The 25,477-nt window shown below is 39.7% G+C and overlaps 1 protein-coding gene and 3 long non-coding RNA genes across 4 annotated transcripts; 3 read left to right on the top strand and 1 right to left on the bottom strand.

The window, feature by feature from the left end:
• Nucleotides 1-711: 711 nt before the first annotated feature.
• On the bottom strand, nucleotides 712-23,514 carry LOC103456163 (fe(2+) transport protein 1-like). The gene is made up of 3 exons (XM_029095214.2): nucleotides 22,835-23,514; nucleotides 22,109-22,258; nucleotides 712-1,221 (listed from the first exon to the last, which is right to left on the bottom strand). Exons 1-3 carry the CDS (start codon nucleotides 23,441-23,443, stop codon nucleotides 916-918), a joined length of 1,065 nt encoding a protein of 354 aa, XP_028951047.2. The 5' UTR covers nucleotides 23,444-23,514; the 3' UTR covers nucleotides 712-915.
• LOC139192427 (uncharacterized) lies at nucleotides 2,933-5,253 on the top strand. Its single transcript, XR_011576597.1, has 5 exons — nucleotides 2,933-3,096; nucleotides 3,179-3,338; nucleotides 3,444-3,512; nucleotides 4,231-4,289; nucleotides 5,123-5,253. It is a non-coding gene; the product is annotated as an uncharacterized lncRNA (long non-coding RNA).
• On the top strand, nucleotides 11,915-13,022 carry LOC139191907 (uncharacterized). The gene is made up of 3 exons (XR_011575777.1): nucleotides 11,915-12,261; nucleotides 12,345-12,442; nucleotides 12,618-13,022. It is a non-coding gene; the product is annotated as an uncharacterized lncRNA (long non-coding RNA).
• On the top strand, nucleotides 19,275-21,836 carry LOC139192426 (uncharacterized). The gene is made up of 4 exons (XR_011576596.1): nucleotides 19,275-19,679; nucleotides 19,762-19,921; nucleotides 20,027-20,872; nucleotides 21,706-21,836. It is a non-coding gene; the product is annotated as an uncharacterized lncRNA (long non-coding RNA).
• Nucleotides 23,515-25,477: the final 1,963 nt, after the last annotated feature.

The following is a 25,477-nucleotide window of genomic DNA, read 5'->3' as shown; positions in this document are numbered from 1 at the left end:
CCTCAGATTAAGCCATCTTGGAGATTTTGTAGTGTTCTCCTTTAATTTTGTCTGTAGAATAAGATTCAGAGTTTGCAATTTATTCTTCTTTTTCTCGTCCTTGATTTGCTAACCTGATATTAGAGTGGGTTTGATCTCTCTGAGTTCAATCCTCTCTTGTTTAGTATCGATTTATTTGTCGCCTCTTCATCTCTACCACTTCTCCTTTTGTATGATTTCTCTAATACTCCGTAAAAAAATTTTAATTTCATTGTGGGTTCGTTTTTGTTTTCATTTGGCTTCTGCTTGCATATTTTGTTAGGCTTCAACTTCTGTTTGTTCATTGTTCTTGTTCGTTAGTCGTTCCTTGTTCATGTTTTTATGTGTTAATTTCGTCTATTGTGTTTTGTTGGTTGTTTTATTTTTTATTTTTCTTGGGGCTTGGTTAGTACTTTTCAGCTGATCCCATCTAATGAGAAAATGCGCTTGATTGTTGTTGTTGTTGTGTGGTTGGTTGGTTCTTTGATTTGTTAGTGTTCATTTACTGAAATTATGAATTCTTGGTTTCTTTACTGTCTTCATTGCTATCATGTTACGATAGAGACTAATGTTGTGAAAGAAGACCTAAAAAGAAATTGGTTGGACAATGTTGGATAATACCTCTAATTCGATCGAGACCTTTTCCACATAAAACCTCACACTAATTGATTGCATGGATGAATAATATCAAAATGATTAACCGTCAATTTATAATTTTAATAGAAATACCAAGGTTTCAAACTTGTTGCCACAGTAAAAAAAAAAAAAATTGAATAAAGTTATCTCAAAATGTTTGTCCCTACTCTACATTCCAAACAGTCACTACAAAAAGCAGCACAATCCTATCTGGCTTCTTAATCCATCTGACATTATTGTTGAACTGCTACGGCTAAATTTTTATGCCCATTTGGCCATTAATGACATCCCTCCTATACCTAATAGAACTGCAATGCAAGACCATGTTTGGAGCTTCACATTTGCCTGCAGTTTACGACCCATGAAATCAGCTGCTAGGAGATCAACCAGTGCCATGTAGTTTAGTAGCCCTGCAGATGCAGCATCTAGCAGCCCTACAACAATTAGAGCTGTTGGACTGTGGTCGCTGTATACATTCGACAGAGCGATTCCTAGTGCAATCCCAAACGGTGTTGTGGTTGAGAAGAAGAACACCATTACTGCCTTAATCTTGCTCCCATATTCAGTCTGCAATCGAACCATAAAAGAGAAAAAAATTGTGGTCCTAGTATTAATTATGCATTAGTTGATTAAATACAAGGCATCAAAGTTTAATTGGTGATTAATGAATTAATAATGGGTTCTTTAGAGAAAGGTCCTTGAAATTCCTATTTTTCAAACAAAAACCCAATTAATATTAAACATTCAAATAAAACCCAAATTTCAAATAGACTACCATGTAGATAAATATATAACCAATTATTACAACATATTTACAAATTATGCCACAAAACCCTAATTATGTTAATAAATATTATTACTCACCCTAATTATGATTAGCAATTAACCCCATATGAAAATTTTACCTTTTTTGTTTCATAAATATTATTAACATATATATATATATATATATATATATTAATTTACCCATATTCATAAACAATTATAGGCATATTTTTTGTATAAAAAAAAGGATCCTTTGTATAATCAGTTATTTTGCATCAAATAATATTGTTTGATAAATAAAAAAAAACAAGAATCAATTAACATTCTTTTATTTTGTAGGTAAATTATTTTACACAGATTATTACATACATTAGCCATTTTGATTTGTTATTATATATGCGTGTCAAAAATATTTTATCTATATTTATATGTAAAGTATAAGTAAATTAATTTTTTATAAGAATTAAATAATAGGTAAATTATATTGTAGGTACAATATGTTTTTTTTTAAAGAAAAATTGAAATTTATAAACAAAAAGTAGTACATATATTATATTTTCAATCAAATTACATTCCTTTATTTTGTAGATAATTTTTTTAAAGCATTGTTACATATACCGGGCACATTTTAGTACTAATATATATATATATATATATATATATATATATATATATATGTGTGTGCAAATATATATTAGTTTTAGTAGGAATTATATATTGTAGGTACATTACATTTGTACAAAAAAAAAAGGTAAATTAAAATTCATAAAAAAAAGGTAGTAGATATATATATTTTTTTAATCAACTTACATACCTTTATTTTGTAGGTAAATAATTTTACATGCATTATTACATATATTGGGCACATTTGAGTAATATATATGCGCAATTATACTTTATTATATCAAATGTAGATAAATTAATATTGAATCAAATAACATTTTTTTTATTTTGTAGATAAATTATTTTACATGTATTATTACATATACTGGGAATATTTTATTACTAACACATATGTCCAAATAATTTACCTATGTTTTTATGTAAATTACTCCATAGTTCTCTTTCAGTTTCCATTTGGTAAGAAAATGACAAGATTAAGTTAAAATTGTTATTTATTTATTTATTTAAAGGAAAGTATAACATTAATGTTTATTTATTTTTTGCCAGAAGCATTAACATACAATTTGTTATGATATATTAATATACAATGAATTTAAACATTAATACATTTTTTTTCATTAATCCCTCCCTTCAAATCTGCATTGTCACAGCCCGTTCCAAAATATTACATTCGTGGCTGTGAATGGACGAATTTGCCCTTAAGAAATACTAAGTATGTGAAGCTCAAGTTGATAATTATCTAGGTTCCTAAGTTTTGAAAATAAAATGGAATTTATTAAGGATGGAACTTAGATTTTTAGGTTAAAATTTTGTGGTTTGGAGTTGGGGATTGGAAAAGGAACACGTGGGATCCCCACACCCCTCAATCATCTCTCTATTTTCTGCATGCTGTCTCTCTCTCTCTTCCCTCACGACTCTCTCACTCTCTCTGTCACTCTTCTTCTCCGTTCGAACAAACCAACCACAAAACAACCTTAAACTTCCACCAACGATGAATATAAGACCACCATTGGAACCCTGAAGACTTCACGATCACGATGGTATCCATTTCAGGTAAGTTTTGCTTCGGAAAACCCTAGTTTCAAAGTTCCCGTGAAGAGCACTGTTCATGATCTTTTAAATGGTTACGATTTAGGCTAAAACAAGATCACAGCGAGCTTAGTGAGGTCCCAAGGAAGCTCGGAGTGCTTCGTTGGAAGTTTTTGGACGTAAGAACACGGAGATCGACAAGTTCAAAGTTTGGCCGGAGCTTTCGAGGCTTTTTCCGGCGAATACCCGGCGAGTTAGGAGTCGAGGTAGGTATCAATCTCTTTGTCTCGTCAAGTACTACAACTTTCCTTTTTGTTTCACTCAATTTCGTTGAGTATTGAAGAAGTTATACTCATTTGAAAAATACCCAGTTTCCGGCGACCTCCGAGGCTTTCGAGGCAGTTTCCGGCCAAACCACGGCGAACTAGGTGTTGTGCAAGGTACAATTCTCTTTGTATATTCAAGGGCTAAAACTTTAGTTTTTGAATCACTTGATTTCGTTGAGAAATGACAAAGTTATGGCAATTTGAAAAACGGCCGCCGGAAAAACCAGTCCGGCGACCCAAGGAAGAAGAAGGTGCGCGTGGGGGCGCGTGGACCCGTGCCTTCCTTGGCGCGTGGGGGCGCGTGCTACAGTAAACAATTATTTTAAAAATATGTCGACGTCGGTGACGTCGAGTAGATCACTGTGGTATATTCATATACCCAAATTGAGCACCGTATGAGAAAGTTATTAAGGATTGTTGGTTAGGTGTTCGAATAACGTTTTATAGTTTTCGCATTAGGTGAAAATGTGAATTGATGATCCGACCGTTGGATCGTTACCAAACTTTGATACGTTGTAATACGTAATATTTGAGGATTATTGGAACTTACGGATTGGGAATCCGAGTTACGGATCTTCCGGAATTGGAATTGTAAGTTCATAAAATAAAATGTTAACCGTCACTTAGTTTTGGAAATTGACGGAGATCCGACCGTTGGATGGTAATGAAATTTTAGGAGGTTATCCTAGAGATATATTGTGGACCTCTGGAAGTTATGGATTTAAAATCTGAGTGGTGGATCTTCCGGATCGAACTACGTAGTGACGTATTTTATATAAGTTATATATTCTATCACTATAAATTCTGAGGTTGGAATTGATTATTGTTTTAGGCGCCGATCGTCATGACGCCTTGGCGTATTGTGCTAGGGAGTTGTAGGGCGAACTCCAGGTGAGTGGGCAGTTTTGTTTTCCGTATATATATACTTGACGTTTCCCCATAAATCAAAATTAAATGAAAAGTATATTGAAATGTGAATTGAGATGCCATGCATAAAAGTATATGAAAAGTATATAGAAATGTGAATCGAATTGCCATGCATGAAATGATATGAATTGATATATGATGCATATGAATGAATGGTGCGGCGGACGCACATGTGAGTATCAGGTGAGTATTTAATTACTGTTATGATGATGTTGATATATATTGAGCTCAAATCCTGCACCATGGTTTAGTGCTTATAGTATTCACCGCATCGCACGCTCGCCTTGGATCCAAGTAGATGCTGGTCGCACAGTCCACGCGGAGTGGGTGCGACGGGCCAGTCGTAGAGTGTTAGTGAGATTTCGACTGGTGGGTGACCTTAGATTATGTGCACATATGATTGATGAGAAAGCACTAGAGCGTAACTTGTGTGCAGAAGGCCGGACAGGTCACAGAGGTGACTCCGGCAGAGTGAGAGTGATAGATTTTGAGCTCTAGGTTCAACCATACAGGGCTATTAGAGGGCCTCCGGTTGATTACTTCTTGCACCTGATATAATTATTGTTGATGCATTCATACTTAACTGTTGAATTCTGACATGGCATGGCATATTTGTACTGAAAAATGTTGAGATAGTAAAAATGAAGTTTTGAGAATATATATGTATATTTATATTTTACATTTCTGGGAAAGTATACAAGTTTTACGGAGAGGGGTTACAACGTTTTGAGAAATGTTTGGATTTGGAAAAGAATTGTTTTACTGACCCACTCAATTTTGGTTTTGCGCCCCTCCAGGTTCAGGAATCACAAAGGTGTGGTGACTACGAGGAATTCGACGGTGTTCTGACAGATTGGACAAAATTAGGACTCACCTTCGGGTGTATCAACTTATAAATTGTATAATTAAAGCTTCCGTACTGTGCAAATGGTTACGTCACTCTCACGTGACGGCCAGCATGCCCTCCTTCGGGATGGGGTGTGTCAGTTGGTATCAGAGCATGGTTGCAATCTTGGACATCTTGAGAAGTTTCTAGTGAATTCTGTCAGAACTACACCGCCTCGTAGCAAGCCACTTAGTTAGAGGAACTTAGGCCCCGTTTGGGATTGAGGTGATTTTAAAAAAAGCCACTGTGAAAAAAAGCTGAGGGTCATTTTTGTGTTTGGTAAACTGAAAAAAAAGGGCTTATTTTGGAAGTTGCTGTGAGAATAAGCTGAAAATCAAAGGAAAAGCTAAAGCTGCTATTTGCTGCTTTGAAAAAAAGCCAGTTTTTTCAAAGCACACGGAGCTACAGTGCTCCTTTAATTAAAAGACACACTATCATCCTGCTTTTTTTTCCAAAAGCACTTTCACAAAAAAATTTACCAAACACTCTACTGGCTTTATTTCACAGCCGCTTATTCTCACAGCACAACCGCTTATTCTCACAGCAGCTTTTTTTCAAAGCACAGCAATACCAAACCAGCCTTTAGTCTTCCTGATTTAACGGTTTAGAGGAAACTATTATTATGGTGATTCAATATATTATCAAAATGGACATTTTAAGACGGGTTATGAGTCGAATTTGAATCACCTTATGAAATGATGAACCTGAGGGAGCGAAGTAACGGTTTAACCATTTGGAAAAGATGTTTCAGATTATGCAAGTCAAAGGAAATTTCCTTCTGACAAGGGGTCGAGACGACTACCTAGTTTTGGTTATGAATTTGTATCCTGGTGGAAACAGGAGTATGATTTGTTGTCACCGGAGGAACAGTCGATTGAGAATTGTTTAAGGACTTGTTTAAGGAAAAGTTTATCCCTCCGGCATTTATCGATGGTAGTAAGCAAGAGTTTGCAAATGTGAATCAAGGAAGTTGACGATAAATGAATATTATAGAAAGTTTGCAGACTAGCCTCGTTTCCATTCGGATACTGCTGCTAATTTGGTGGAGGTGTTATGTTGTTTTAAGCTGGGTGGCAAAAGGGAAGTAGTATTTTGGGTGACCACTATCCATTGTAGTTCTTATCAGGAGTATGCTAGATGTTGTTGAGCCTTGAGGACTCTGAGAACATGATCAACGAGAGTAAAGAAGAATAAGAAAAGATTGGGAATTAAAAGAAGACGATAAAGTTAATGATTCGTCATATCAAGGATATAGAAAGATTCAGAGCTTCGAAAGAAGTGAAGCTAGAGTTAATTCTTCCAGCTGAGGTTTTAATGTCGCTGGTCAGAATAAAAGTGATGGATATACTGGTAATCCCAGATATTTGAGACAAGGTGTCTCGAGTAAAGGAAATGTACCTTGTGCAGCAGGTACAAAATTAACACTTTGGGAAGTGTGAAATTAATGAATGTGTTTATGTGAACAGAGGGGACACAGAATTGTGAATCGTCCCTAGAATCAGTTGTACCCAACAGTTTCCATGACATCATAGTGTCGATTCAGCAAGTTTATGAACTTAGTAGTTTGGTCGGATTGACCGTGAGTACAGATAGATTTGGTGAGTTATATGTTCAGCCGTATAGACCATGAGAAGTGGATTCGACTGACACATGAGAAATTGGTGAGTTATAGGCTCGGCCGTACCGACCACGCGGAGTGGATCCGGCCGACGTATTATTGAGATAAGAGTTGAATCAGCCGTATTGGTCATTCTAGTTGACTTCGGCTGATATATTTCTTATTATGTATGTTATTACCTAGAGAGTAGTAAATAAATGTAGTTGAGATGAGTGTATGTATTTTGCATTGAGTGACAAAATAGTAATGTTATATCTTTGAGAGTGGTTGCTTACTTATCGAGACAACGATGATTTATCAGTATTGCGGGCTGCAGACCGTAATATTAATAACTCATTCGTGGATTCGTTAAGCAAGCAACCCGGTAGATTATTTTATGTTAGTATTGTACTTATTTAGAATGCTTAATAATAATAGAGTATATATTGTATCAGTTAATTCTATTCCATTAGATTGGTTGGTTATAATTGTGACAAGACGGAATGTTACGGGAAACCAGTACTTTCCATCGATCTGGATGACCCGAGATTACTTTTGTAAGTATGCAAAGTGGATTGAGTCAGGCCGTTATTTATGCTGTGAGAGCAAAGAGATTGTTTTCGAAAAGCTGTCAAAAATACTTAGCTCATGTGATGCTAAATGATGTTGCTCGGAGTAGTGTGAAGGATGTTAAAGGGGTTAGACTTTTCTTGATGTCTTCCTTGAAAGTATACCTGAATTGTCTTCAGGCAGAGATATGAGGTTCATTATTGATTTGTTTCCAGGTATAAAAAATTTATGTTAGAGATTAGTTCATGATGAGTTAAGAGAATTGGAAATTCAGTTGAAAGAATTGGTTGATAAAAGTTTCATTCAACCTAGTACAACACTTTTGAGGAGCACCAGTTTGTTGGTGAGAAAGAAAATAGACTTAGAGATTGTTCATTGATTATAGACAATGGAATTGGTAACGATCAAGAACCGTTATCCATGATAGTGTACTGATGTTTAGTTGATCAGCTCAGAGGTATTTGTGTAAATTTAAAGATTTACTTGAGATCTGGTTACTACCAATTGAATATTATAAGTGACGTTGATCATAAGATGGTTTTCTGGACTTGTTATAGTCTTTATGAAGTTTGGTGATGCTATATGGATACTCATGCTGTTTTATGAGTTGATGGATAAAGTATTCCAATAATGCCTTGATAAATTGATATCATTTTCATTGAAGATATTCTGGCATATTCTGAGCCAGAGTAGAGTGTTGATGCACAAAATCAGCGAAGACTTTGGTACAACAGAAAGTGTCAGGTTTTGTGACCTTCGCTTGGTTGCTTGGTTGCTTCAGTCACTAGTGAGGATAAGTACGTAAATGAATAGAGACAGAGAAGCAAACACAGGATGTACGTGGTTCACCCAGATTGGCTACGTCCACGGAGTAGAGGAGTTCTTATTAGTAGTGAAGGGCTTACACAAGTACAAAGGATCAAGCTCTCAATTTAGTGAGTTCTTGTGAATGATTTAACACAAAATGGCATTAGGCAATATTGTGGGGGAATGACCCCTATTTATAGAAAAACTTGTAGCTTTGTCACATTGACATGTGTCATGTTATGATTGGTTCTTGATGTTGACACGTGCTGCGCTCTGATTGGCTTCTAATCTTGACACGTGTCGAGTAGTGATTGGCCTCCTGGTCGGAGGGGAACTCTTCTGGGTCCTTGACAGTATAGCGTTGGCCGGTGCTCGGTAGTTTCGGGATTGGTCAAGTATGGTACAAACAGTGCTCCCCTAAGTTCCCGAGTGAGGGAAACTCCTCGGTTGGGGACTTGCAAGATCCAATCCCTTGAGTAATCACGAAACTTCTAAGTACCGAAGTGTGGTCTGATCTTCATCTGCCCTTCTCTGGAAGTACTTTTCCTCCATCCGGGAATGGTGTATTTAGCTGATGTTGACGCACAAGGTAATGTATCAATTTCACTTGAAGCTTAGTTGTAGTTTCGGGCTTAGTCAAGTGTGATACAAACCCTATAGTAGGAGTCCCCCAAGTCGCCGAGCTAGGAGATCTGCCGAAAGAGGTGACCGACAAGGTAAGCAGTCAAACTTCCAAGTAAGCAACCCAGGATCAGGGGTTTGACTTCGGCTTCCGGTTGATTGTTCTCATTCTCCTTGTCTCTCATTCAACTGCCAGGATAAGGAGAAGCAAATGGATAAGAGATGATATGAGATACTTTTGCTTTTGAAGAAGTAACTTTCCACATGCTTATTCTTGAACTGTGCTGGAGGGTTTTCTGGTGCCCTTCAGAGTATAAGGCCGACTCAAAAATTTGAGGGTCAAAACAAGTCCATCAAATCTAGAGTACGTTCGACCTTGATGATATGGGATACTTTTGCTGTTGACGGAATAATGAATGTGGTATGGAAAGGTGTCGTGCTGTGGTGATCTGTTTCAGCTCACCGTTGAACCTTCTGCTTCAATCTTTTGCATGGCAGAAGTGGTGTGCAACCTTTGCATTTAAATGGTCCTTCAGAACATTCCTTCATAGTGACTCATCCACGCTTGGCAGCTTCAGTGTAAAGAGCCAATATCTGATCAACTGTCATGAGGTATTTGCCGGTGGAATTCGTGACCTTGACAGCAGTTGAGGATGAATACTCGAGAGCAATGCTAAGTAAGCAACCAGGCAAAGGCTCCAGGCAGTCAGTTCCAAATTGGAGGTTTGATTTCAGGTTCCGACTGACTGCTCTCTTTCTCCTTGTCCTGCAGGTGTGGACAAGGACAAAGACAAAGACAGGGAGAAAGCATGATATGGGATACTCTTGCTTTCGACCCTGATGATATGAGATACTCTTGTTCTTGGTGTGGCTTATTTGCTGAGGTATTATCGGGGGGAAATAAAGCTGAGTATTTCGAGAGGTTATGTTGAGGGTGCCTTTTCGAATGCGAGAAAGGGTTGAGCATTTTTGCAGGTTTGCCTGTCCGTTGAGGAGGGAGGTCAATGTATATAGGGATTTCCCAATAACAAGTAGTAATGCTATTCCTTTACCCTTCTTGGTCACAGCAATGCAGTGGGAGCTGCCAGCTTCACGTGTTTTAATTTTGTCAGAGCACTTTGAAAAAGTGGTATGTGGTAACTGGAAAGCTGATATTACGTGTGAAGATTACAGACAAGCTTTATCTAAGGAAATCTGGCTCTCGAAGTTCTGAGAGTTGTGCCTCTTCGGTTTTCGAACAAGCAATCCCGTCGAGGATCTGACTCTCGAGATTCGGAAAGCGGTGCTACTCCGGTTTTTGAGAAAGTAATTATGTTGGGAGTCTTTTCTCGAATGTGAGTAAAGGTTGGACGTTCTTGCCAATCTGTCTTACCGCAAAACACGGAGGTCGACACACATAGGGACTTTCCAGTTGTCAAGCAGTGGTGCTGTTCCTTTACCCTTATGGGTAATAGTAGGGTAGCTGGAACTTCGAAATTCTCGTGCCTAAACTTTGTCAGAGATCTTTGATAAAGTTATATGTGGTACCCGAGGAGTTGATGGTGCATATGGAGAGCGGTGATTGAACAGTAAGATTCACGTGCTTTCTACTTCACCAGAAATCTTCGACAGATTGCCCGTAATTTCCGCAAAGCTGAGTGTGCATGTGACAGGTGCTGACGAGGCTGAAAAAGCAGGTGCTTCTTCGATTTCTGAGATCGGCCCTCGTGGTCTCTGAGCAGCCCAGCTTTTGAGAAAGCAAACGCCTCTTCGATTTCTGAAGCTCCGTCGAGTGCAGATTTTTATAGAGGCTGGCATTAAGTTCCACAGCACACTTGAATCTCTACCAGTAGAAGCTCATTTCTTGCACTTCTAAGATCTTGATTTGTCTGACCTCTTCCCTCTTCAACACATTTGAAAATGTCTGGACCCTCCGACCGTCGTTTTGACCTGAACCTTGGAGAAGAGACAGCCACGCCTTCTCCAGACAACATATGGCGCCCATCCTTCATATCCCCTACTGATCCTCTTACCGTTGGGGATTCTGTGATGAAGAATGATATGACCGCTGCAGTGGTGGCCAGGAACCTTCTCACTCCCAAAGATAACAGACTACTTTCCAAACGGTCTGATGAGTTGGCTGTTAAGGACTCTCTGGCTCTTAGTGTTCAGTGTGCAGGTTCTGTGTCTAATATGGCCCAACGCCTATTTGCTAGAACCCGCCAAATTGAATCATTGGCTGCTGAAGTGATGAGTCTCAAACAGGAGATTAGAGGGCTCAAGCATGAGAATAAGCAGTTGCACCGGCTCGCCCATGACTATGCTACAAACATGAAGAGGAAGCTTGACCAGATGAAGGAATCTGATGGTAAGGTTTTACTTGATCATCAGCGGTTTGTGGGTTTGTTCCAAAGGCATTTATTGCCTTCGTCCTCTGGGGCTGTACCTGGTAATGAAGCTTCAAATGATGAACCTCCAATGCCTCCTCCTTCTGGGGTTTTGTCAAGTACTGAGGCTCCGGATAACCACCCTCCGGTGCTTTCTCTTTCTGGGGCTCTACCGACTGCTGAGACTTCCCCTAAGCAACCTTTGTGAAGGCTCCCTTTTGTTTGTTTATTTTGACTCATGTATATGTACATATTTGTGGCTTATCGAAAATATTAATAAATAAGCTTTGCTTCATTTCAACATATTGTGTTAAATACACCAAAGCCTTCTTCATAAAGTTCTTTGAATTTTTGCTTTTGTTGAAACCTGTATTGTTGAAGCTTTGTGAGTGAAGCATGTAGTTTGAGGTAGTGTTCCCTTAATTTCCCGAGTGAGGAAAACTTCTCGGTTGGAGACTTGAAAAATCCAAGTCACTGAGTGGTTGTGAGACTGCCGAGTATCAAGGTGCAGTAGCATATGGTGGGAGTCCCCCAAGTCTTCAGGCGAAGAGAGTTGCCGAATGAGGTGTCTCGCGTGTTACTAATTTGTCAAAGTAACGAATTCTTGTTTCGATGTCACACATTCGTATATGCTTTATCTAAAAATATTTCCAACTTTTGTGTGCTTGATGCTGCATGCTATTGACTAGACAAGATCAAGTGCAATTAGTAGCTTTTCTCTCTTTTTCATCTTTTCTTTGGTGGAATTGCTTTTCGTTTCCACTAATCAGCCTGAGTGGATGCAAGATAACACCTTTCTCTATAGCTCAGATTGCAAAGTCGTCTTCATGAAAGTTTTTCCTTATCTTGTGAACTACAACATATCCAAATTTGAGATCCATCGGAGTAGTACAACTTCAGAAATTCAAGTATGATGAGTAACTGTTCATCAATGTTCTGTTAATCCGTCAGACTTGTTGTGAGCTTCGAAACTCCATTTTCTCTTGTTCAGATCAACATACTTTCTTCATCGAAGTTGTTCCTCAGCTTGTGAACTACAACATATCCAAATTTGAGATCCCTCGGAGCAGTATAACTCCAGAAATCCAGGTATGATGAATGACTGGTTATTATTTTTCTGTCAACCCGTCAGATTTGTTGTGAGCTTCGAAACTCCATTTTCTCTTGTTCAGATCGGTATGCTTTCTTCATTGAAGTTGTTCCTCAGCTCGTGAACTACAACATATCAAAATTTGAGATCCCTCGGAGCAGTATAACTCCAGAAATCCAGGTATGATGAATGACTGGTTATTATTTTTCTGTCAACCCGTCAGATTTGTTGTGAGCTTCGAAACGCCATTTTCTATTGTTCAGATCGGCATGCTTTCTTCATTGAAGTTGTTCCTCATCGTCTCTTTCATAACATATCAAAAATTCAGAATGAACTAATGGTTAAATATTTCCAGATCTTCGAAACATCACAGCAGCTTCGAAATCTGCAAGAATCCGACTGTCATGTTTGGAGCTTCAACACTTTAATTTCCGTCGCTCAAACAGAAATGGTTCCTTCTTGAAAGTTGTTCATATGCTCAAGAACTATAGGGTGTCCAAAATTCAGCTCTATTGGAGAAGAGCAGAGGTTGCAGAAATTTGATAGATGAAAGGAGGCGGAAGAGGGAGAGAGAGAAAAAGTCTCTTGGGTTGGATTTCTATTTTGGGGCAGATTCCAATTTTTGTAGCACCTTCATTATTGATGAATTGCTTGTACTTTTGTCCATTATGAAACTTGGGACTTTGGCTTGTTGTTGGATCTATTATAATATGTTTGGGAACATATATAAGTGAATAAATAAGAAGGAAAATTTTGGGCCCTTGTGGGTGTAAAACAAAAAATGTTTATGTTTACCCAAGTGTTTTTGTACAAGTTCAAGGGCATCTTGGGTTTTGTGAACAAAATTTGTTGATTTGGAGCAAGGTTTTGTGTTGAAGCTTTGTAGGTGAAGCTTTGGTGTTGAAGCTTTGTAGATGAAGCTTTCTGGGTGAAGCTTTGATGGTGAAGCTTTGTAGATGAAGCTTTGTAGATGAAGCTTTGTAGATGAAGCTTTCTAGGTGAAGCTTTGATGGTGAAGCTTTGTAGATGAAAGTATGTAGAGGGAGCTTTCTAGGTGAAGATTTTTTAGGTGAAGCTTTGTAGGTGAAGCTTTTTTAAGTGAAGCTTTTCGGGTGAAGTTTTTTTTTTTTGGGTGAAGCTTTGTGGGTGAAGCTTTTTAGGTGAAGCTTTGTGGGTGAAGCTTTGGAGGTGAAGCTTTTCGGGTGAAGCTTGTTGGGTGAAGCTTTTTAGGTGAAGCTTTGTGGGTGAAGCTTTTTAGGTGAAGCTTTGTGGGTGAAGCTTTGGAGGTGAAGCTTTTCGGGTGAAGCTTTTTGGGTGAAGTTTTTTAGGTGAAGCTTTGTGGGTGAAGCTTTGGAGGTGAAGCTTTTCGGGTGAAGCTTTTTGGATGAAGCTGTTTTTTTTTTTTTTTTTTTTTTTTTTTTTTTTTTTTTTGGCGCTTGACACGGTCTTCATTTGCTTGTTTTGTAGTGACTGTGGAAGACGGATTGCTTTCTGATTGAGAAGGGTTCTGGCATCGCTTGCTATGAATGTAAAAGAGTGAGGGCTGAGTTGGCTAAATTACCTCTTTATTGAATTCATTGCCAAATGGCCTTCATTACATAGGATGCCGAACGGCTATAGCTCAACACTTGTACATCGTGAGTCTATTTGTAGTAGTACTTCAAGTGATCAGCGTTCCATGGATGGCCAAGGGTCTTGCCATCAGAGCTTCTAAGTGTGTAAAAGCCAGGGCGACTGATGCCAATGACTTCATACGGTCCATCCCAGTTTGGACTAAGTGTGCCTTCACTCGGGACTCTGTCGCAGAGTAATCTTTTCTTTAAGACCCAGTCTCCTATTTTGAAAGAACGAGGCTTGACCCTAGAGTCATAATAGTTGGAGATGCGCTGCTTGTAGGCGACATTCCTCAAGTGAGCTTGGTTTCTGTGTTCCTCGACTAAATCCAAGTTGAGGGTGAGTTGTTTGTCATTTTCACTTTGAATGTAGTTCTGGACTCGGAATGTTGCTTGCTCGAGCTCAACAGGGACAACCGCCTCTGTGCCAAAGGCAAGTGAGAATGGAGTTTCTCCTGTTGAAGTCCGATATGAAGTGCGATATGACCAAATAACTTGGGGTACAAATTCTGGCCAACAGCCTTTAGCTTTGTCCAAGCTGGTTTTCAAAGTGCGCTTGATTATTTTGTTGATGGCCTCAACTTGTCCATTAGACTGGGGATGAGCTGGAGAGGCAAAGCATAAGTTGATGTTGAACTTAGAGCAGAACAACCTGAACTTCTTGTTGTCAAACTGTCGCCCATTGTCAGTGACTATCGCATTGGGAATGCCGAATCTACAAAGGATGTTCTTCCACACGAAGTCTTCTATCTTTGCCTCAGTAATGGTTGCCAAGGGTTCTACTTCGGCCCACTTTGTGAAGTAGTCCACTGCAACGACTGCGTAACAGACTTTGCCCTTCCCTGCCGGCATTGGGCCGATCAAATCAAGTCCCCACTGGGCGAAGGGCCAATGGCTGATCATAGGAGTAAGAGGCTCTAGAGGGGAATGAGGAATAGTTGCATATCGTTGACATTTGTCACATGAGCGGGATACTTTGATGGCATCCTGGTGGAGTGTTGGCCAGTAATATCCTTGGCGAAAAGTCTTGTGTGCTAGGGACCGAGATCCAGCATGATCTCCACAGACTCCCTCATGTATTTCCCGAAGGACGATTTCCGCCTCGGCAGGCGTAAGACACCTTAAGTATGGCAGGCCAAAACCTCGCTATTGTGGCGATACCCTTGACGCGGGTTTGACCCACTGCATTGACTGCCTGGGGGCGAGCGCTATTATGGCGATACCCTTGGTTATCGGGATAGTGTCCCTTACTCTTTTTACTGAAATGAGAGTGGTGAGGATGGAAATCCTTCCTCTTGCCTTGAAATTGATATGTCTGTTGATTCGGTGAAGCATTATGCAAGGCATGGGAAGGTGCCACTGCTGTTTGGAAAGTCGAGGTCTTCTCATTTAGGTGAGTCTGGCTTCCACCTCCCACTTGTTGATAAAGGATGGTTGTAGGGGGTTTCTCCTGATATGTCTTTGCCTCGGCGGAGGCATGGTTATAAGCCTGCGCCATCACCTCAGAGTAAGTCTTCCAAGTATTGGCATTGATCATGTATTTAAAGAAACAATCACGTAGGCCTGCCGTGAAGGCTTTGAGGGCAGTCTTGTCATCTGCCTCGGCACACTGGGAGTATTCATGGCTGAAGCGGCCAACATACATACGTAATGACTCGTCTGGCTTCTGGCGGATAGTGTACAAGTCATCTGCAGAGTACAAGCGATCGGTTTGGAAAATGTGTTGGGAAACAAATAGTTTCCTCAATTCCTCAAATGAGTCTACCGTCTCAGGTGTAAGACGACAATACCAATTTAGAGCTCTACTAGAGAGGGTGGAGGGGAAGAGAAGACATCGCTCTTCGTCGGTGTGCATCCGGTATGCCATGGTGGATTCAAAGAGGTTAAGGTGCTCAATCAGGTCCTCTTTTCCAGTATAAAGTTGCAAGCCAAGCTTTTGCTTTGTCTTTGCTTGAAGGGGGGTGTTGAGGATCCTCCTTGTAAGAGGGCCAGGCCTGGGTTGGTTCCAGTCAGGTATTTCAGCCTGACGTTCAGCCTTCAACTTGTTTACTTCCTCAAGAAGTTGTAGGACAAGGGGGTCCTGAGCGGAGTTATGTGTCACTGGAGCTTTCTTTCGTAAATCTCCATCTCCTCTTGGAATTAGGAAGGTTTGATCAAGGGCATGTGATTTTTCCCTGGACTCGCTGTACTGGCTTCCAGGGTATGTCTGTCGGAACACCTCTGAGTCCCCTGTACCCTCATGTCTCTCTGGGACTTGTTGCCCCTTCCCCAAATTGGTGGCCGGCTTGGGCCGTGGCAGGGGACCGAGTCTCTCAGAAATCCTTGGGTCATTAATCTTTGAGCTTATATGGATGGAATTCTCTCGACGTTGCTTCAGGAAATCCCGACAATCGCGAAAGACGGCTTTCGATCCTTCTGCCCCTTCAGCAAAGAGGTGTCTCCCTCCACTTCTCATGGTTCGGGTCGAAGCAACTGGGTTAAGAGAAGCCTCATGTTGATTATCAAGTCGAGGGGTAATCTGTTCCCTATCAGGGATATCTATGTCGAATGCATGTGACCCTCCATGTTGGAGGGCACCCAGTTGATGGTTGACTTCCACGGGGGCAACAAGCTCGCGTGTCTGAGCTTGCCTAGCTTCGTGGAGTGTCTCGAAGAGCTTCTCATATTGCTCCTGGAGGACCTCATTCCTCATTGCTATCTTGTTGTTCTGAGCTTCCAACTCATCGACTTTAGCTTGAAGAAGAACTCGTTTTCCTTCCTTCTTTCGTTGTTTCGCACTATGTGCAAGGGGGGTGTCATTCTGTGTGCTGTGGCTTCCTTCGCTTCCCATGCTGGAGAGGGATGCCTGATCAAAAGAAAGTGTACGAATGATAGAAACCAGCTTGACACAGCTGAAGAGAGTAGGAATAAGTGTCGTTTCCCACAGACGGCGCCAAATGTTGATGCACAAAATCAGCGAAGACTTTGGTACAACAGAAAGTGTCAGGTTTTGTGACCTTCGCTTGGTTGCTTGGTTGCTTCAGTCACTAGTGAGGATAAGTACGTAAATGAATAGAGACAGAGAAGCAAACACAGGATGTACGTGGTTCACCCAGATTGGCTACGTCCACGGAGTAGAGGAGTTCTTATTAGTAGTGAAGGGCTTACACAAGTACAAAGGATCAAGCTCTCAATTTAGTGAGTTCTTGTGAATGATTTAACACAAAATGGCATTAGGCAATATTGTGGGGGAATGACCCCTATTTATAGAAAAACTTGTAGCTTTGTCACATTGACATGTGTCATGTTATGATTGGTTCTTGATGTTGACACGTGCTGCGCTCTGATTGGCTTCTAATCTTGACACGTGTCGAGTAGTGATTGGCCTCCTGGTCGGAGGGGAACTCTTCTGGGTCCTTGACAGTATAGCGTTGGCCGGTGCTCGGTAGTTTCGGGATTGGTCAAGTATGGTACAAACATAGAGCATGTAAACGTATTAAGTTGGTGAAACAAAGATTGAGAGAACGTTGGTTGTATGCTAAGTTTAGCAAATGCGAATGTTGGATGAATCAAGTGGCATTCTGAGATTGGTTATACCTGCTTAAGGTATTCAAATGAATTCTTAAAAGGCAGCAGAATTAAAAATTTGGAACAACCACAAGCCATAATTGAGATTCGGAATTTCTTAGCTTACCAGGCTATCTTGGATGGTTGTGAAAGATTTTTCAGTCATTGCTTTGTCATTGACGAGACTGTTGAGAAAAGAGGTTATGTATGAGTGGGAAGGAAATTGTGAGCAAAGGATTCAACAACTGAAGTATTTCCTCACTCATGCACGTATTTTAGTAATCCCAGAGAATAGTGGTAATCATAAATTTTTAGTGATGTTTCTTGAATGGTATTGGAGGCATGTTGATGCAAATGTTAGGGTGATTGCATACGTTTCACGATAAATGGAACCTCATGAGATGAATTACCCTACTGGTGATTTGGAAGTCACGATTATCATCCTTGCTGTGAAGTTATGGAGACATTATATGTTGATAAGAATGCAAGATTTTACAAATCAAAAGAGTCTCCAATATTTGTTTACTCGGAAGGATTTTGATATGAGGCAACAAAGGTGGATTGAATTACTTAGCGATTATGATTGTACGATCAGGGTGATCGTGAATTGTTGTAGCTGAAGCACTTGATGAGAAGACTCCAGTAAGAATTAATGCTTGGTACGTTTGCCAAGAGTATCATCTTGTGGATTGAAAACCAACGGAAGAAAAATTAAGAATGGAAGATCGAGAATAAGTTATACTTGTTAAATTTCAAGTTAGGCCTGTTTGGTAAGGTCGTACTCGAAACTTAAATGTTTGACGAGGAAATTTAAGAATTAACCAAGGCAGAGAAAGAAGGGAAAAAGAATGAGTACATGATTCGTGAATCAAATGGTATGTGGATACAAGAAAACAAAAAGTATGTGCCTAATGCTAAGGATTTAAAGTAAGCAATTTTTGGACGAAGTACATTGTTTAATATTCCAAAAGTAATAAGATTTATCATACCATTCGACAGTTTTATTTGGTCAGTAGATTGAGGCAGAAAGAGATAAACCTTTGGATTGAGATAACTATTTTCTGTTTCGCAGTGGAAATGGAAAGAAGAATTGGTTTACGGAACTGCTGAGTTTCTTAAGTATGTTGGTTTCGCCAGTTTTCAAAGTAACGCCATAATGTCCATGAAGCATGTCATGTGTGTCAATTTTTGCTGAATTGTGGATGAAATGCTTCTGGGTAGAGAAAGATTCAATCACAAAAGAATTTTAGTGGGCCCGAAATTTTGGATGAGTCTCTTCTAAGAATATTCAGGTGAGTAAGTTAACCTGAAAGTAGCCAGGAATGGCAAAAGAGATTAACAGATGGATATGCCACTAATCGAGTGTATAACGTAGATGATTTTATATTTTTTGGAAATTTCACCATGAACAGAAATAGTAAGATTCAGAAAGGAAGACAAGATAAGTCTTGAACACATCAGTCCGTTTTGATCATTAAAGGAATCGATGAAGTTGCATACAAGTTTGTGATGCCTTCAGAATTGGCTAAGGCACATAATGTATTTTGTGTTCGATGCGTTGTCACTAGGTGGCAGATTTGTCACATGGGATTATGGTGTAACTATTGAGAATTAAATTGGATTCGACTTGATAAGGAACCAAGGACGACTTTGGATTGGAAAAAGAAGGTCTTGAGAATTAAGACAGAGTAAGTAGTAAAAGCTTTGTGAAAGAAATCATTCAGTAGAAAAGTATGTGGGAGAAAGAGAATCGGATGAGAGAGATTTACCCGAAGCTCTTATTGGAGTATGGTTGATTTAGTTGGTTGCTGGAATTTCGGGGACGAAATTCTATAAGGAGGGGAGATTGTCACAGCCCGTTCCAAAATATTACATTCGTGGCTGTGAATGGACGAATTTGCCCTTAAGAAATACTAAGTATGTGAAGCTCAAGTTGATAATTATCTAGGTTCCTAAGTTTTGAAAATAAAATGGAATTTATTAAGGATGGAACTTAGATTTTTAGGTTAAAATTTTGTGGTTTGGAGTTGGGGATTGGAAAAGGAACACGTGGGATCCCCACACCGCTCAATCATCTCCCTATTTTCTGCATGCTGTCTCTCTCTCTCTTCCCTCACGACTCTCTCACTCTCTCTGTCACTCTTCTTCTCCGTTCGAACAAACCAACCACAAAACAACCTTAAACTTCCACCAACGACGAATCTAAGACCACCATTGGAACTCTGAAGACTTCACGATCACGATGGTATCCATTTCAGGTAAGTTTTGCTTCGGAAAACCCTAGTTTCAAAGTTCCCGTGAAGAGCACTGTTCATGATCTTTTAAATGGTTACGATTTAGGCTAAAAAAAGATCACAGCGAGCTTAGTGAGGTCCCAAGGAAGCTCGGAGTGCTTCGTTGGAAGTTTTTGGACGTAAGAACACGGAGATCGACAAGTTCAAAGTTTGGCCGGAGCTTTCGAGGATTTTTCCGGCGAATCCCCGGCGAGTTAGGAGTCGAGGTAGGTATCAATCTCTTCGTCTCGTCAAGTACTACAACGTTCCTTTTTGTTTCACTCAATTTCATTGAGTATTGAAGAAGTTATACTCATTTGAAAAATACCCAGTTTCCGGCGACCTCCGAGGCTTTCGAGGCAGTTTCCGGCCAAACCACGGCGAATTAGGTGTTTTACAAGGTACAATTCTCTTTGTCTCTTCAAGAGCTACAACTTTCGTTTTTGAATCACTTGATTTCGTTGAGAAATGACAAAGTTATGGCAATTTGAAAAACGGCCGCCGGAAAAACCAGTCCGGCGACCCAAGGAAGAAGAAGGTGCGCGTGGGGGCGCGTGGACCCGTGCCTTCCTTGGCGCGTGGGGGCGCGTGCTACAGTAAACAATTATTTTAAAAATATGTCGACGTCGGTGACGTCGAGTAGATCACTGTGGTATATTCATATACCCAAATTGAGCACCGTATGAGAAAGTTATTAAGGATTGTTGGTTAGGTGTTCGAATAACGTTTTATAGTTTTCGCATTAGGTGAAAATGTGAATTGATGATCCGACCGTTGGATCGTTACCAAACTTTGATACGTTGTAATACGTAATATTTGAGGATTATTGGAACTTACGGATTGGGAATCCGAGTTACGGATCTTCCGGAATTGGAATTGTAAGTTCATAAAATAAAATGTTAACCGTCACTTAGTTTTGGAAATTGACGGAGATCCGACCGTTGGATGGTAATGAAATTTTAGGAGGTTATCCTAGAGATATATTGTGGACCTCTGGAAGTTATGGATTTAAAATCTGAGTGGTGGATCTTCCGGATCGAACTACGTAGTGACGTATTTTATATAAGTTATATATTCTATCACTATAAATTCTGAGGTTGGAATTGATTATTGTTTTAGGCGCCGATCGTCATGACGCCTTGGCGTATTGTGCTAGGGAGTTGTAGGGCGAACTCCAGGTGAGTGGGCAGTTTTGTTTTCCGTATATATATACTTGACGTTTCCCCATAAATCAAAATTAAATGAAAAGTATATTGAAATGTGAATTGAGATGCCATGCATAAAAGTATATGAAAAGTATATAGAAATGTGAATCGAATTGCCATGCATGAAATGATATGAATTGATATATGATGCATATGAATGAATGGTGCGGCGGACGCACATGTGAGTATCAGGTGAGTATTTAATTACTGTTATGATGATGTTGATATATATTGAGCTCAAATCCTGCACCATGGTTTAGTGCTTATAGTATTCACCGCATCGCACGCTCACCTTGGATCCAAGTAGATGCTGGTCGCACAGTCCACGCGGAGTGGGTGCGACGGGCCAGTCGTAGAGTGTTAGTGAGATTTCGACTGGTGGGTGACCTTAGATTATGTGCACATATGATTGATGAGAAAGCACTAGAGCGTAACTTGTGTGCAGAAGGCCGGACAGGTCACAGAGGTGACTCCGGCAGAGTGAGAGTGATAGATTTTGAGCTCTAGGTTCAACCATACAGGGCTATTAGAGGGCCTCCGGTTGATTACTTCTTGCACCTGATATAATTATTGTTGATGCATTCATACTTAACTGTTGAATTCTGACATGGCATGGCATATTTGTACTGAAAAATGTTGAGATAGTAAAAATGAAGTTTTGAGAATATATATGTATATTTATATTTTACATTTCTGGGAAAGTATACAAGTTTTACGGAGAGGGGTTACAACGTTTTGAGAAATGTTTGGATTTGGAAAAGAATTGTTTTACTGACCCACTCAATTTTGGTTTTGCGCCCCTCCAGGTTCAGGAATCACAAAGGTGTGGTGACTACGAGGAATTCGACGGTGTTCTGACAGATTGGACAAAATTAGGACTCACCTTCGGGTGTATCAACTTATAAATTGTATAATTAAAGCTTCCGTACTGTGCAAATGGTTACGTCACTCTCACGTGACGGCCAGCATGCCCTCCTTCGGGATGGGGTGTGTCATGCATAGAATTAAATGTATACATTAAAATTGTAATTAAGGGTATTTTAGGCATCTGAAAGATGCAAAATGTGTAAAGTCAAACAAAATTAATGAATTTGCTTATGTGGAGCCTAGTCATTGGGTTTTATTCAAGTAAAAAGACTATGTCGGGTTTTATGTAAAGAAACTTGAGTTTCAAGGGCTAAAATCATATTTGCAGATTAATAATCTAACCTGTAGTATGCATCCACCTAGACCCATTCCTTCAAAGAATTGATGGAAACAAATGGCAGCAATGAGTGGTCTCATTGTGCATGGATTATCAGATGCCCCCATTGACAATCCAATCACTACCGAGTGCACTACGATCCCTAGTTCCAATACCTGCATCAACATTCAAATGTACTCAAATAAAAATGATTCAAACCCTAACTTAATTTAAAGTAATGCCAGATTATTAATTGGTTAAATTGATTCAAATATAGTATGCAAGATCAGATTGCATAATGCTTGTGTTTTCTCTTCGGAGGAACCTACTTATCCTCTCATTTATGGTTAATGAATTTTATTGTGCAAAGATTATAATTGGAACCATTCATTATCTTTATCGTCATCTAAAGATCATATATGCAAAAGCTTATTCGATTTAGAGATTTTTTAGCCATATTCATATGCATCAAACAAATGGACAATTCATTATAAGAATACTACTTATTACCAAAATCATTGATTGGTTTGACACATATAGATAGCTAAATGGTCTACAAATCAAATGATATTTGTTTGTATGGCAAAAATGCGTTATTCATAAGTGGGGACAAGTAAGTTCTCCATAAGAGAAACACAAGTATTACCTTTTAGAATATTGTTGTTCAAGTGGTTTTAAGAGTATTTATGACCCTACCTAACGTGAAAAAGGAAAAAGGAAAAAAGACACCACAAAATTCGTAATATTCGTACCTGCGCGACAACACGATGCTTCAGCAACTGTGAATCCTTACCATTGAGCCCATCCTCAGTCTTAATCCCATGGCCATGACCAAAATGCTCTAATTGATCAGGGCACCTACTATTTTTAGCACTCTCCTCATCTTCCTCGCGCGCGGCGGCTCTGCGAAGGAAAGATTTCCTAGAGTAACTCATCGAAAACGAGTCGACCATCATAGCCAGCAAAGCCGAAAGCATAGCCACAAACGTTGTGAATGGGAACTTCCTCCAAGGCGATTCAGGCAGACATTCGGATCTCAAGCAATCAAACGAGTCGGGTAAAACGTGCATGTAACCCGTTGCAAGAATGACGCCGGAGGCAAATGCTTTGACAACTACGAACAAGTCTTTGTCGGGCTGAAGAGCCGAAACTTTGCGTGAAAGAATGGGTAAGCAGATACCAATCATGCTTGTGACTAGAATAGAGCTTATGGCAATGAGCTTCAGTTTTAGGGATTGTGCTTTGTCATGGCATTCTCCTTTGGATTTAGACGCACATTGTTGTGACTCTGCTGCGGCTGCATTGCCGGCAATGCTGATGAGAAGGATGAAGATGGTGAGAACATAGAGTTTGGTAGCCATGGTGAAAGTAACTGAATTTGTTGGAGCTGATTCAGTTGAACACAAATAGGTTAGGACGAGTTTGTACAGGTTCAAACATGGTGGTGAAATGTCTAGAATGCCCATGATTGGAGTTTGGGAGAAGAGGCTTTGTTTTAGTTGGTTCGGGGTGGTGAATGTTGGGGGTGAAGAAGGGTAATTTTGGAGGGCGCGGACTGGGATGAAGAATAACTGTGGCGCGCATGTGGTGAGTTTTGGCCTACACAGAGTTTGGCTGAAAATTCTGTGCTACATCATCAGTTGAACTCGTCCTAGTCAGCTGCATGGATGACGTGCGCCAACGTGGTCCGTCCTTGCACCTCGGCGCGGCCTGTAAGCGGCTCCTCTTGCCCACCACAGCCCCCTCGTCCCACTTCACTTTTGTGGAAACAGTGTTTTTTCTTTATAAACTTAAGTTTGTTTAAACAATAAAACCATTGTTAATTTACACGTAAGTTGTTGATGTGTCTTAGTATTTTCTTCAATACGTTAATGTTGGAGTATATATGTGTTTTTATCCACCAAATGCGCTGACCACCATTTTATTTAAACGTACGTTGAAATCATATTTGTAGTGAGGAGGTTAAGATGGAGTGAAATGTGGGTAAATGCACAGTTTTTAAACATAAAAGCTGAAGAGCCACTAAATATAAACATTCGTTCTTGTAAGACTTACAAAAATCAATATGCAAACACTTGAGTGACATATCTTATATAAATATTCTGTTGAGAGTATCAGCGCATCTTTATCATTGTCTGTAATCACATTGAATCTTATTTAGATTTTAGATCATGACAAAAATGCAAAGTGCATTAATTTCTTCGCTTTGGTGTGAGATGATTTCTTTAATTTTTACTCTAGAAGTATTTTTCTATCCGGTTAATTTAATTCATGTTTGATTTATGTTGAACTCTCTCTCTCTCTCTCTCTCTCTCTCTCTCTCTCTCTCTCTCTCTCTCTCTCTCTCTCTCAATTTTTGTTTGTTCATGACTTCGGATCACATCTATATCATTGTGCAATTTTGCAGGGAATAACTATAATATTCACTTACGCGATTCTTTATATTATCTATTCTTCAACAGGTGATGAGAAACTAGTGGGCTGGGCCACTAGTCAGTATCTCTTATGCATTGTTCTAAGGCTTGATGAAGTTAAGTTAATTTTGGTACTATTCACTTATCATTTATTTTGTTCTTATCGTTAAAACTTAAAATTTTCAAACCATTTTCATTAGTTTTTCTTTATATCTAAGTCTATTTGGAATCTTTGCATGTTATGGCAGTGGATTACTGTTGTGTTTGGCTCGTTCATTTTTGAGTAATTATGAGTTATGTGTTGACAACAATTGAAGATCAAGCGAATGCTTTCAGTTGTGACGAGGAAGTCTTCGTTCAAGAGAAGACATGATCACTGCTACAAGCAAAGTTGGAAGCATGTCTTGACTTTGTGGGTTGCAAAGTCGGTCGCTTGAAATTTTGCATGCTTTCTCTTCTATGCATTAAGGCCTCGTTTGGTACACCGTATAACACACCGGATAGGATTAATTATACGGTATCAGGTGTTTGGTGTCCCCATGTATTAAATAGTCAGCCAACTAAATACTCCGGCTCAACCTATTCTATACGGCTGACATCCGCTTAACTATCATTTCCAAAACCACGGTATTATTTAGTCGGGTTGAAAACATGGCTCTCTCGCTCTCTCCAACTCCCAGGTTCTCCTTCGAATCCCAGGTTATCCTCATTCTTCTTCTCTCATCTGAATCCCAGGTTCTCCTTCTTTGTCTTCTCCTCCTTCTTCTTCTCTCATCTGAACCCAGGTTCTTCTTCTTCGTCTTTTTTCTCCTTCTTCTCTCTCATCTGAATCCCAGGTCCTCCTTCTTCTTCTCTCTGTTCCGCCTTTCACCTGCTATTTTTCTTCTTTTTCTCTCTATGTTCTGCCATCCTCCTCTTATTTTTCTTCTTCCAGATCCGAAAAAAAAAATTGATCTGTATGTTGAAAATTGCAAAGATCCT

Source organism: Malus domestica, chromosome 15 (genome assembly GCF_042453785.1).
Source record: "Malus domestica chromosome 15, GDT2T_hap1".
NCBI lineage: Eukaryota > Viridiplantae > Streptophyta > Magnoliopsida > Rosales > Rosaceae > Malus > Malus domestica.
This window is presented reverse-complemented; position numbering and strand designations above follow the sequence as displayed.